This window comes from Odocoileus virginianus, chromosome 29 (genome assembly GCF_023699985.2).
Source record: "Odocoileus virginianus isolate 20LAN1187 ecotype Illinois chromosome 29, Ovbor_1.2, whole genome shotgun sequence".
In the NCBI taxonomy this organism is placed as follows: Eukaryota; Metazoa; Chordata; class Mammalia; order Artiodactyla; family Cervidae; genus Odocoileus; species Odocoileus virginianus.
This window is the reverse complement of record NC_069702.1, coordinates 8,354,452-8,366,299: the sequence shown is the minus strand read 5'-3', so window position 1 is coordinate 8,366,299 and position 11,848 is coordinate 8,354,452. Positions and strand designations below refer to the sequence as shown.

General features: G+C 48.2%; 1 protein-coding gene across 1 annotated transcript in view; it reads right to left on the bottom strand.

Moving 5' to 3' along the window:
- Positions 1-5,948: 5,948 nt before the first annotated feature.
- The window catches only part of BOD1L1 (biorientation of chromosomes in cell division 1 like 1), a 49,968-nt gene continuing 44,068 nt past the window's right edge, over positions 5,949-11,848 (bottom strand). Inside the window, exon 26 of the mRNA XM_020898113.2 lies at positions 5,949-7,193. Coding sequence (XP_020753772.2) covers positions 7,076-7,193 — 118 coding nt within the window. The 3' untranslated portion in view covers positions 5,949-7,075. The remainder of the gene's footprint in view (positions 7,194-11,848) is intronic.

The following is an 11,848-nucleotide window of genomic DNA, read 5'->3' as shown; positions in this document are numbered from 1 at the left end:
CTGATCCTTCAGGAGATAAAAACCGAGTGAATGAGAACACAGATGGTTTCTGCAGAGAATCTGAAAAGTTAATATAGAGTTTCTATACTTTCTTTAGAAAGTATGGCATATGAGGTATTTGTCAAGGCTCCACCGCAGCAAAGCACCCAGATGTTAGATTAATTATGAACTTGAATTGCATCCTTAAACTGCAGTGCTGAGCTTGCTAGTGGATAAAGGAAATCCACAAGCCAGTTGTTCTTATGTTGAAGCTGAAGAATGTGTAGAAGAGTTCCAGTTATTAAGCTATTGTCTCTTTAACTCCAAATCTACCTGCTGAATTTCCCACTGTGGTGGTTGAACTGGGACTCTTGCAAACCCCACTTCTCCTTAGCCAGCTGACTTCTGGCTTCTTTCTGCCAATTGTGGGTACTCAGCACAGACCAGGAGGCTGAAGTTGGTGACGGGACTTGCTTCCCCGTGTCTGGTCACTCCCGTGAGCCTCCCCCCAGCAGGGGTTCTGCATGCCAGCAGTAGCTGCGGATGGCAGCCACAGTGGCTTCAGTTGCCCATTTTGTCTCCTGCCCTAGGAAGAGCTGTGATGTCCCGTCTCGGGGCCTCACCCTGACCACACTCCTCAGGGGTCTGCTCATCACCATTGCTTGGCTTCTCCTTCAGTTTCCTACCAAACTCAATCTTTTTGTTCCCCAAGCCGAGCGGGGACAGTGGTTGCTTTCTGAAGTTACTCTGCATCATATCGGTATTACCCTTTTGCTTTTGAGTTCTCGAGCAGGTATTGAAATCAGCTGCCAGTATTAATACTAATAAATAACTGATATGATTTCCAATAGCTGGACCATGACTTATACAGGTCTGAAATTATCTCTTGTAACATCATAGGAAGAATCTGGTTTGCATCAGGCCTTCAATCCAGCACTGAGGGGGTGCTTCTGAGAAAGAAAGGTGTTCTGAGGTTAAAAATGTTTGTAAATTTGCCAGTGATTGGACTCTAGGCAAACAATAAATGGTGTTGGCTAGTGGGAGAGCTGGTACTTCGGAAACACTTTCAGCAGGCTGTACCTGGTCTCTCCAGGGCTGCTTATAGCCACAGCACCGCACACACACAAAACCCTCTGAAGTCCACTGATTTATGGGGCTTGGCTCCTGGGAAAACATCACACAAGCTGTGTAACCATTTAGGTAGAGATGCTCCATAACCAACGTGGATTTTTCCTGTGTAAGTGCTGCAGGTGCAGGTATAGTTTTAGAGGTTCCACGTGTTGATCTGTGCACATCAGTGTCCCAACGAGAAAGGGACATATACTAGGCGGTCCTCAATCCCTATGCTTCACTGGTGCTGGACAACTACTTATGTCCTTGAAACTGCTAGTAAGGATCGGTGCTGGCTAAGATCTCTGATGGGTCTGATTTGACAGTTGGTCCTTTGTGTTAGTAGAGAGGCCATTTCTCAGAATACACTGCGGCTTCATCAAAATACAGCAGCAAACAAGCAAGAGGAAGATGTGGATATGGATCTAGGAGGATCCCAAAGATGAGAGTGCAGGAGGGCATCCCCGGGACAGAGGAGAGAGGAGACCCAGGGCGAGACAGCAGCCAGCCCAGGACGGAGAAGCGACTCAGACAACTGATAGGCTGAGAGCTGTCTTCAGCCAGATCCTCCCAGCCTCGGAGCATCTTTTACAGTCTAGCAGTGACTGCGAGAGTTTGGCCTGAATTCTTTTGGAGACTTGGCTGGCCTGGGTCATGGGCTGATATAACGCTTGCTTTCTTCTCCGTAATCTAAACGTGGGAGGCAAAAACTTCAAAACTTTTAGGAGGTAGCGAATTGCTCTTGAATCTTAAGATGTAACAAGATCTAATTACAAAATGAAATTTATATTCAATTACATTAAAAATAACCAAAAAGTATCATAAAGAAAGTGGCAAGATAAACCTGTGTGTGTGTGTGTGTGTGTGTGTGTGTGTGTGTGTGTGTGTTTGGCAGAGTGGTATTTGCAACAGGTTTACCTGAAGGTTTATTGTGCAATACATAAAGACATGGGCTTCCTTGGTGACTCAGTGGTAAAGAATCCACCTGCCAAGGCAGGAGATGTTGTTTCAATTCCTGGGTCAGAAAGATCCCCGGGAGAGTCTGGTGGGCCACAGTCTGTGGGATTACAAAGAGTCAGACACAACTTAGTGACTAAACAATAGCAACAACAATATAAAGATATATTCAATATATTTATAACTTTATATAAAACAGTACATAAATATATATCTTTATATTAAATATATAAAGGACTCCTACAAGTCAATAGAAAAACAAAGAACCAATTGGGAAAATGACATGAACAGGCATATCAGAAAAGAGGAAATAGGGATAGAAAAGAAACACATGAAAAGATGTTCATCCAATGCAATTGGTTGTAAGCAATGCGAATAAAGACCACAATGAGATATTTTATATACACTCCATGGGCAAAAATCAGGAAGTTCTATCTCACCAAATATCAAGGAAAGGAAACACTGCTGGTAGGAGTACAACATAATAAAAGCATTTGGGAAACAAACTGGCATTATCTTGTGAAGCTGAAAATATGCTTACTCTAGGAATCGGTTGTCAGACACTGAAGCAGAAAGCTGGGTGTGTCTCAGTGCGGAAAATGAGGACATAAATTAATCCTTTAGCCTTTGAAGTTGACTGAGTGGCCTCTGGTTCACAGGCTAATGGTCACCTCAGGCAGCCCACAGCCTGCTCTTTCTGCTTTCCTTGTTCAGCTCAGTTCAGTTCAGTTCAGTCACTCAGTCGTGTCTGACTCTTTGTGACCCCATGAACGACAGCACGCCAGGTCTCCCTGTCCACCACCAACTCCCGGAGTCCACCCAAACCCATGTCCATCGAGTCAGTGATGCCATCCAACCATCTCATCCTCTGTTGTCTCCTTCTCCTCCTGCCCTCAATCTTTCCCAGCATCAGGGTCTTTTCCAATGAGTCAGCTCTTCGCATCAGGTGGCCAAAGTATTGGAGTTTCATCTTCAGCATCAGTCCTTCCAATGAACACCCAGGACTGATCTCCTTCAGGATGGACTGGTTGGATCTCCCTGCAGTCCAAGGGACTCTCAAAAGTCTTCTCCAACACCACAGTTCAAAAGCATCAATTCTTTGGCACTCAGCTTTCTTTATAGTCCAACTCTCACATCCATACATGACCACTGGAAAAACCATAGCCTTGACTAGACAGACCTTTGTTGGCAAAGTAATGTCACCGCTTTTTAATATGCTGTCTAGGTTGCTCATAACTTTCCTTCCAAGGAATAAGCATCTTTTAATTTCATGGCTGCAGTCACCATCTGCTGTGATTTTGGAGCCCAGAAAAATAAAGTCAGCCACTGTTTCCCCATCTATCTGCCATGAAGCGATGGGACCGGATGCCATGATCTTAGTTTTCTGCTTTCCTTGATGTGACTATAAATGTCATTTTCTATGTGTACAGTAATAAGTTTGGGAGGCTCTGCCCACAAAATATTATATAATTTTCATAGAAGCACGGTTCCACCCTGAAGCAATCCAAAGGCTAGTAACAGGCAAATGAACAACTTAGTATATTGTGATGTACTCTTTCAATGGAATACTATACAGCCTCGAAGATATACTAACTGAAGCTATGCACATTACTATGGATGAATTTCAAAGCACAGCATAGAAGAAAAAAGCAACTCAAAAGACCCTTAAAATAGAATTCTATTTACATAGTTTAAAAATGTATTCAAAACTTGAAATATTGCTTACAGATGTGTGTTTGTGTGTGTGTGTATATATATATATAGAGAGAGAGAGAGAGAGAAAGAGAGAGAGAGGGAGTGTAACGTGATAAACTTGTATTCAGAATGGTGGTAACCTTGGAGGCATGCAGGAAGCTGCCAAGGTGTTAGTTAATAATAGTATTGGCCTATGCTTTCAATGTGTTAGGGGCTCTAGCTGCTGCATTAAACTACAAATATACAGATTACAACCTGCTGAACGAGGAGGCGTAAATTACCGCCATGGGGTTAGCAGTAGCTCCCCCGCATTGGAGCTCCCACCATGGGGAAGTGAAAACCCCTGGGTCACCTTGATTACACGTGTCCTGTGGGGCCGGACGGCAGTCCAGCGCCCCACAGTTGTGTTCTGCACGTCTGGCCACCCTTGGGGCTGTGGCTCACACTTGTGGCCCCGGTGCTCAGCGAGGGGCAGCACAGATGTGCCTCTTCCCGCCCAGCAGGCCCAGTGGGAAGACGCTGGCTATACAACCATCTCCTTCCCCTGAGAAAAATGCCTCTGTCAGGGTATGGTCAAAAAGGTCTCGTTCTTGATTTGACTGCACAAGAATAGCTTGGCCCCAATCTTAGGAAATGTTAAGATGCTCTTGCACGTGGAATGAACAGTGCGTAAAAAACAAATGAAAATCCAACCACTGAGGGGAACTCCCTGGTGATCCAGTGGTTGATTCTGTGTTTCCAGTGCAGGGGGCATGGGTTCAATCCCTGGTCGGTGAACTAAAAACCCACATGGTGTGGGATGCATGAAGGAAAAAACTCACACACACACACACACACAAAACATTATTGGGCTGGAATCACCCCCTGCCCCCCTCAGATCGTGTAGGTTTCATCAGCTATGATGCCTGAGAAACCTCCACAGTCTCCTGGTCCGGCCGTCAGCGAGCTGCTGTGGAGGTAGGAAAGCCTGTCCTCCCCACCATGGGCCTTGGCAGAAAAGAACTCAGGGGTTAGAAGACAGGAAGGAGGGCTGTCCCAGCTTGGCTGTCACTGCGAGATCACCAGATGGCCATGCTAATGGGCGGACTTGGCACGCCGGAGCGGGCAGGGTCTAGTCTTCAAGGGGTCCACGTGATGGCGGTCTAGCAGGATCACCTGGAAGGAGGCCTGAAGCAGGGCAGGAAGGGCCAGCTTCCGCTGCAGGGGAATTGGCCGCGTCACCTTCACCCTGGGACACGCTGCCCCTTGGGGGTGCCTCGCCGGATGGGCCCGGCCTCATGCCAGCTCCTCAGAGGGGCCACTGTTGAGGTTCTCTGAGGAGGAGCAGGGAGGCAGGGTCGTGGTGAGACCAGAGCAACGTGGGTCTGCAGTGGTGTGCTGTGCTCCTCTGGGGGCTCTCGGGGGAAAGCCCCCGGCATCTCGGGCTGTGGAGTCGGGGGCTGTCCTGTGTCTTGCAGAACACTCGGCACTTCGGACCTCTTCCCTTCTACAAACGCAGGCCAGTGCTGCCAACCATCATGATGCCGAGAACCACTTGCGTCTATTTCTATTGCCCCTCAGGGTACTCGCTCCCCTGCGTGGCTGTCAGAACCACTGGAGCTGAAATGGCCCAACTGAGTTCTCCAGCAGGCAAGTCCTTATGCAGTGCTGATGCTTGCTTTCAGCTTTGTTAAGAGACCTGCACCCGCTTACACCCCAGCTACGCTGCTCAGTCAAGGCTGTGCCCAGGGCGGGCGGGACTAAACTCAGTAACATGTGGAGAACACCTTGGATAAGCAACTCTGGTGAACCAACCCAGAACCATCGAGTGCAAAGATGGTTCACCTAGGAGTATAGAGTCTTGCAACCTGGTCTGGCTTCTTACCCTTAACTAACTTTAAGACAGACCATTTTAGAATTTTGAGCTTTGGTTAAATTCAAACATATCATGTTCCTTGTCTCCGAAGCCCCTTCCAGATACAACATTCAGTTCTACTGAGACAGGCCATCGCCAACTCAAGTCTGAATGTGAAAATGGAACAGTATATCTAAGTCCAATTATTTAGAGAGATGAAATAGCTTTCACAGGGAGACATTTTAAAATAGGGAAAAAAAATTCTTAACACTCAAGTTTTGGGAAACATTTTATAATTTATATATAAAATCTCAGTAAGAAACAATGTAAAATGACAGAAATATCCACCTTACATTAAGAGTCCAAAAAAAAATTTCACACACACTGAATGTAAAGTTTAATTATAAAACAAGAATATGAACAAAACATTTTAAAATAATCTCAATTATTTGGCAACTCATCACATCATTGCTAGAGACAAATTTGATCTTAAGAAAAGTTTAATTTTATGAAAAACTTAAGTTGGACAGTTTGCTCATATGGGAATTAAAACATGTTTAAAAAAGAATCTGGCAATAAAGCCAGGTTCTATCTTGAAATAATTGTGTATAAAACAACATATAATCCTGAAGCTCAACAGACAGGAGTGACCTAATCTTCAATGCATTTCTCTTCGCTGAAAAAGACACTGTGGGAAGAATGTGGGGCAGCACAGAGAGACATGGGTACCGACAGAGGGGTTTCTGCTGCAGGTGACGGACCCAGAACCCCCGACGCTGGAGGGGCTGGTAGTAAAGTCACAGATGCGAGCATCACCTACAAACAAGTTACATTCTTAAAAAACAGAGTCACGACTGTGAAAGGAAACGCAATGGAGACCCTTTCTTGAGCTAACCTACTTTACCCAGATACATGCGAGAAGCGTCTGCATTTCCTGCCAGATGAGATTCAGATAGTTACGGGGGAGGCAGAGTCCTAAAACATCTCTACTGATGACTGCATAGCATTTAAAACCCCCTTTTTTATTTAAAAAAACAATAATAATAAAATAAAATAAACAGATATATAGTAAAGTTCACAGATAAGTTTTCTCTGTAAAATAAATAAAGTGTTCATTGATTAGCATCATACATAGAGTAAAATACAACCTATTTTTACATGTTTATATACTGTACACAGATTACCAGTGGGCAGCCTGGTGTCTGATGGGCTGGAAGGGTTTGCATGAGTGACGTGTCACATCGGGAAATCCCAATTTCAAATGTTAAAATATACAACTACTTTGTTTTGAGTTCAGATACAAAGTAAACTTATTTTCCTTTATCTGAAATTAATGTACATAATACCTCTATGAACAATAGTTTATAAAGCTGTTTAGAACGTAACAAGAAAAAGCTTGCACCTAGGTACTTGGCGCACATGCACAGCCTTCCCCCGGTTCAACGCTGCAGCTCGTGGCCCCGTGGCCCCTGCGGACCGGCCGGTGTGGCCGCGTTCCCACTACCGCTTTGCCTTCTTCACCGGGGCCTCCTCCACCCTCTGCTGGCCTCTGGTGCGCGCCCCGGGGGGGCTGGCTTCTCTCTTGCGCTTGGCAGAAGGGGAGAGCTGTGCCTTTGATCTGCAGGAAACAGAGGTCAAGGCTGTGGTTAGGACTCGACGAAAAGGACCTGCTTCAAATAATTTGGGAGTTCTTCAAACACTGGAAGGTTTTTGAACTTGAGAGCCAAGAAGAGGAAACCTGGGCTACAGGTTTCTGTAGAGCTACACGGGAAGGGGGACTACGTAAGGGCTACACGGGAAAAGGGGGCCCTGGAAGAGCCTGTGCTGGCTGGCTGTCTCCCGACAGCCTCGCTCCTAACAGCCATGAGGAGGAGTAGGGAGCCCCAGCCGAGGTTCTGGGTGGCGTTGACCTTGGTCAAGTCCACTTTCTTCTCTAGCTCCTGGTTCTGCTATCTACACAGTAGAGACGTCAACGGCCGGTCCCGCGTTAAAACAACTGTGAACACAGCAGGATGGCATGATCTGAGCACACACACACCTGTGCTTACAGGATGCTCCTAGAGGAGAGCTTGGAGATGGCGCGGGAACTCGAGAAGAGCTCTCCATCCAGTCTCCCGGCCAGCAGCCCAGCCCAGCCCTGCTCTCCGTCCTGCCCGCAGAATGACTTGTCAGAAACGTCAAGTTAATCACGTCCACGTCACCATCTTGTTTATCCCGTCCTCAGGCTCTCTGATGCCTTCAGCACAGAAGCGTCCGCAGCACTCAGAGCCCCTTACCACCTGCCCGCGACACTCGCCCGCACTGCAGTCCTGGCAAAGCAGTCTCGCTTCCAAACTCGCAGTGTGCTTTCACACTGTCTACTTAGCACCTAATATTTTTTGGCTTCCCCGTGACTCAGCGGTAAAGACTCCGCCTGCAGTGCAGGAGACCCAGGTTCGATCCCTGGGCCGGGAAGATCCCCTGGAGGAGGGCACGGCAACCCACTCCAGTATTCCTACCTGGAGAATCCCCTGGACAGAGGGGCCTGGCGGGCTGCAGTCCATGGGGTCGCAGAGTCGGACACGACAGAAGCAACTGAGCACGCACGCAACTTCTAAAAATAACCCACACCTCCAATCTGGCAAACTGCACTCTGGAGCCTCAGTTCAAAAACAACCCTTTCTGGGGAACTCTTTCTCATCACAGAGCAACCTGCCCTTCGGAAAACCCGCAGACAGCACTATGTGACTCCACCACTGCCCTTCTGGTTGTTCGTTTATCCACTGGGGTTTTTCAAATGGCAGGTTACAGCCATTATTTTAAAACAATGTATTAATGGAACACAATAGAAAATACCATTGATGTCATGTCTATTCAGTTTGGGCATGAAAATTTTGTTTCAGTGACAGAGGCTGTACTACAAAAGACATTTTTCCTGTGAGCCACCTGCTGTCAAGGAAGTTTGAAAACCAGCTACACACAGGCCCCCCTAGTTAAGACAGGATGTTTCTCCAGGGCAGCTGTGGAGGTTATTCATTTTCCTCTCTCTGGGGCCTAGTACAAAGCCTGATCTGTGTACATGAGCAATAAATGTTATACCAAAGAATAAAGACACTTGGATAACTAAAATGACAGGAACTGGAGAAATGGGACTTCACTGATGTGAAGACCTGTCTGCTCACTGTTCCTTTGACAGCAAAGGTAAATACGCTCAAATTGAGTCAGATAAAGCTGAGTCAGATATTGTTGTATATGATGCAGTTTTAACACAGTATTATCTATGCATGTGTTTAGAATGGCTAAAAAGCAGTTGCTTGTCAATATCCCGTTTCAAGCCGTGTCCAGGGAGAGCCATCAGCCAGAGTGACCAGCTGATTACCCAGGAGTGGGTGTGTGGCAGCACAGTGCTGACGCCACACAGTGGAGAACAGAAGCTTGGTGCAGGCGCTTCTGCCCAGGGGCGTGAGCTTGGCCAGGCAGGCCCTTTCTTCCCGCTCAGAGGGTGGCCTGTGCCAGCGGCCCTGTCAGCACCTGGGAGCTCGTCAGCAATGCAGACTCGGGTCTTGCCCCAACACTACAGAACCGGAGCCTGTGTCTCAGCAAGAGCCTCTGTGACTGGCCTGCACATTTGAGTTTGAGAAATAACGAACCAGACCTCTGTGAGAGTCTTCTCCTCAAACACACAATAAGGATAAATACTGTTTTACTTACTGAGGAATAACAGGAAAGAATCCATGTGAAAGGTGCCTGGCACTCCAGTTTGCTTCCCTTTCTGTCATGGGGGAATAACAGTGTGTGCGTGCACACACACACGTATGCTGTGAAGACCTAATGTGATTCGAGACACTTAAACAGCCTTTGTATACTGGGAAGTCTTATTTTGTGATGCTATCATGTACAGAAGGTAAGTCAAGTCCCTGACCTCAAGGAAGAAGCTTATAGATCAGGGAGGAAGACAAAACGAACACCCCCAAAGCAACAGCACATGCCACTGCCCACCGCACAGACTGGGCCGGAAGGACAGAGGACAGGGATGCGGACGGGCGGAAGCAGGCAGCGGGTGTGTGTGCAGGATGGAAGGACCTGGTGGGGGGGGGGGGGGTGGCGAGGGTGCTCCTCAGGGAAGAACTGGCACAACCTGCGGGACACGGGACGGTGACTTGGGCAGCATGAAGGTGCCCGCAGGCCCACGGCTGTGCCTCAGGCGGGGGCCCTCCTGCTACCCCATCGCCTCTCCAGTGCTCTGCGCGAGAGAGAGCTGACTCGGCTGTGACCGCTCGACCAGGTTGCACTGTTTTAACCCAGCACCCAGAGCCGGGCGCACCTGGGGAGAGACAAGCCGTGTCTTTGGTCCTGGGAGGCAGGGGCTGATGGTAAGGAGCCCAGGGTAAAACTAGAAGGAGCGCTGGGAGGCAGGGAGGCCTGGCGAGGTCACCTGCCCACTCTATCTACAGGTTTCCACTTGGGAAGCTGAGGACCCCCAAAGACAGCTGTGTGGCAAGACAAGACTCGTACAGAAACTGAGGCAGAGAGTCTCAGGGCGCCACAAAAAGTCTAGGGGTAAAAATCACTTGAAGTGTCAGCAGGGACTCTCCTTCCTAATGGGGGGAAATTTACTAATGTCTTCACTGGTTGATACTTTTCCTTTTGCTAATCTTTGGTGATATCTAGTAGAAACCATTCCTGGGCTCCCAAGTTTGGATGCTGCACGTGTAGACAGTGCTCCATGCTGCTTTCTGAAACAGATGACAGAAACCCTTGGCGATGGCAGCACTGAACGCCCCAGCCCCCGAGACTAGAAAGGGCAAGGATCCTTGTAGACAGGACAGAGGATGGGACAAAAAGTAGGAAAACGCCTGGTTCTCCGGGTCTTGGCTGATGAGCAGAGCTTCATGTCACCCAAGACTAACTCTGCTTCCCTGACTCTGGCTTTGCTTTCTGGTGAAGTAAGATCCCAAAGTGCCCACCAGAGTAGAATGCAGGCCAAGATGGATGAAAGCACAGCGTGAAGGCCCGGTAACCAGGTCTAAGCACTGTGGCCCGAACAAGCAGCAGGTGAGAGGAGGTGTGCCTCACGGGGACAGGGGATGCGCTGAGCGGGTGCGCAGACCAGGCTGAGGGAGCCCAGCGGGCTGGATGCAGACTGGGCTTGGTCTCTAGGAAACAAGGCGGACAGTCCTCTTCTGGATCCGTCAGTGCACACTTGGCATCAACAGTTGCTTCTTAAACAGAAGAGTCCCTAGGTAAACTGATGAAAACAAACAGGATGACAACGGGCCCGATGCAGAGGAGAAGACCTGGAAGCCGCCCTCCGGTGTTCAGGCGGAGGTTGTACAGGAGGCTCCGAGAGCAGACGCTGTGGGGAGGCCGGCGCCCGCTGCACACGGAAGAAAATCTTTCCCACCCGAGGTAACACGCAGAAGCAGAAAGACCCTTCCAGAGTGGCTGGGGCACCGTAATCGAGACCCTGACAGGCCAGCATTAAGTACGGACCCACCAAGACCCCACACGACCCTGAGAACCTGGGAGATGATACAGGCGCCACTGCCCTACAACCAAACCACCAACACCAAGGAATCTAAAGTGAAAAGAACCCACGTGTAGACCAGAGGCTCCTGCAGTGCATCGAGGAGAAGCATCGATAATCCAGGTGATTACAGAACTGTAAGCTAAATACAGTTTACTTTTGAAGAATGGATTTGAAAAGGCACATGTCTCAGTTACTGCAGACGCTCACTTGAAGGTGCCTCGGCGGCCCATGGCGTGTCCTGCGTCGGGCCCCACTCCACTGGGTGACCTCCCCGTGACGCACAAGAGGGCGCGGTGGTGCTGGGGCGTCTGTGCTGGACGCGCCCCACCCTCGGTGCACCGTGAGGGGCACTTCTCGGTCAGCAGGTATCTTGGGTCTGTGATTTCTACTTATCCAAGCTGGTTATCCCCGCCTGGAGAACCTTTCCTTTAGCCCTGTGAGATCCTAACGTCTTTTGGCTCTAAAAATCTGACCAGGGCACTAAATCAGGGCACAGAGCTAATGATTTACAAGTTTAGAGGAATTAGAAATAGGCTGATTTTAACTTTTTACATAAACACATCAGAACTAAAGTGGCAGATGTTAATAAGTGATATTCTTGAAATCAATATTCCTCAACTTTCTAATCTTGGATAATGAAATTATAGAAGATGGTACTAAGATTAACAGCTTGTGAATCACATTAAAAACGAAAAATATTCATGCTTCAGAAGTTATAAAACTGTAAACTGATGCAACATTTCTCAAAATGTGCTGTGGGAGAG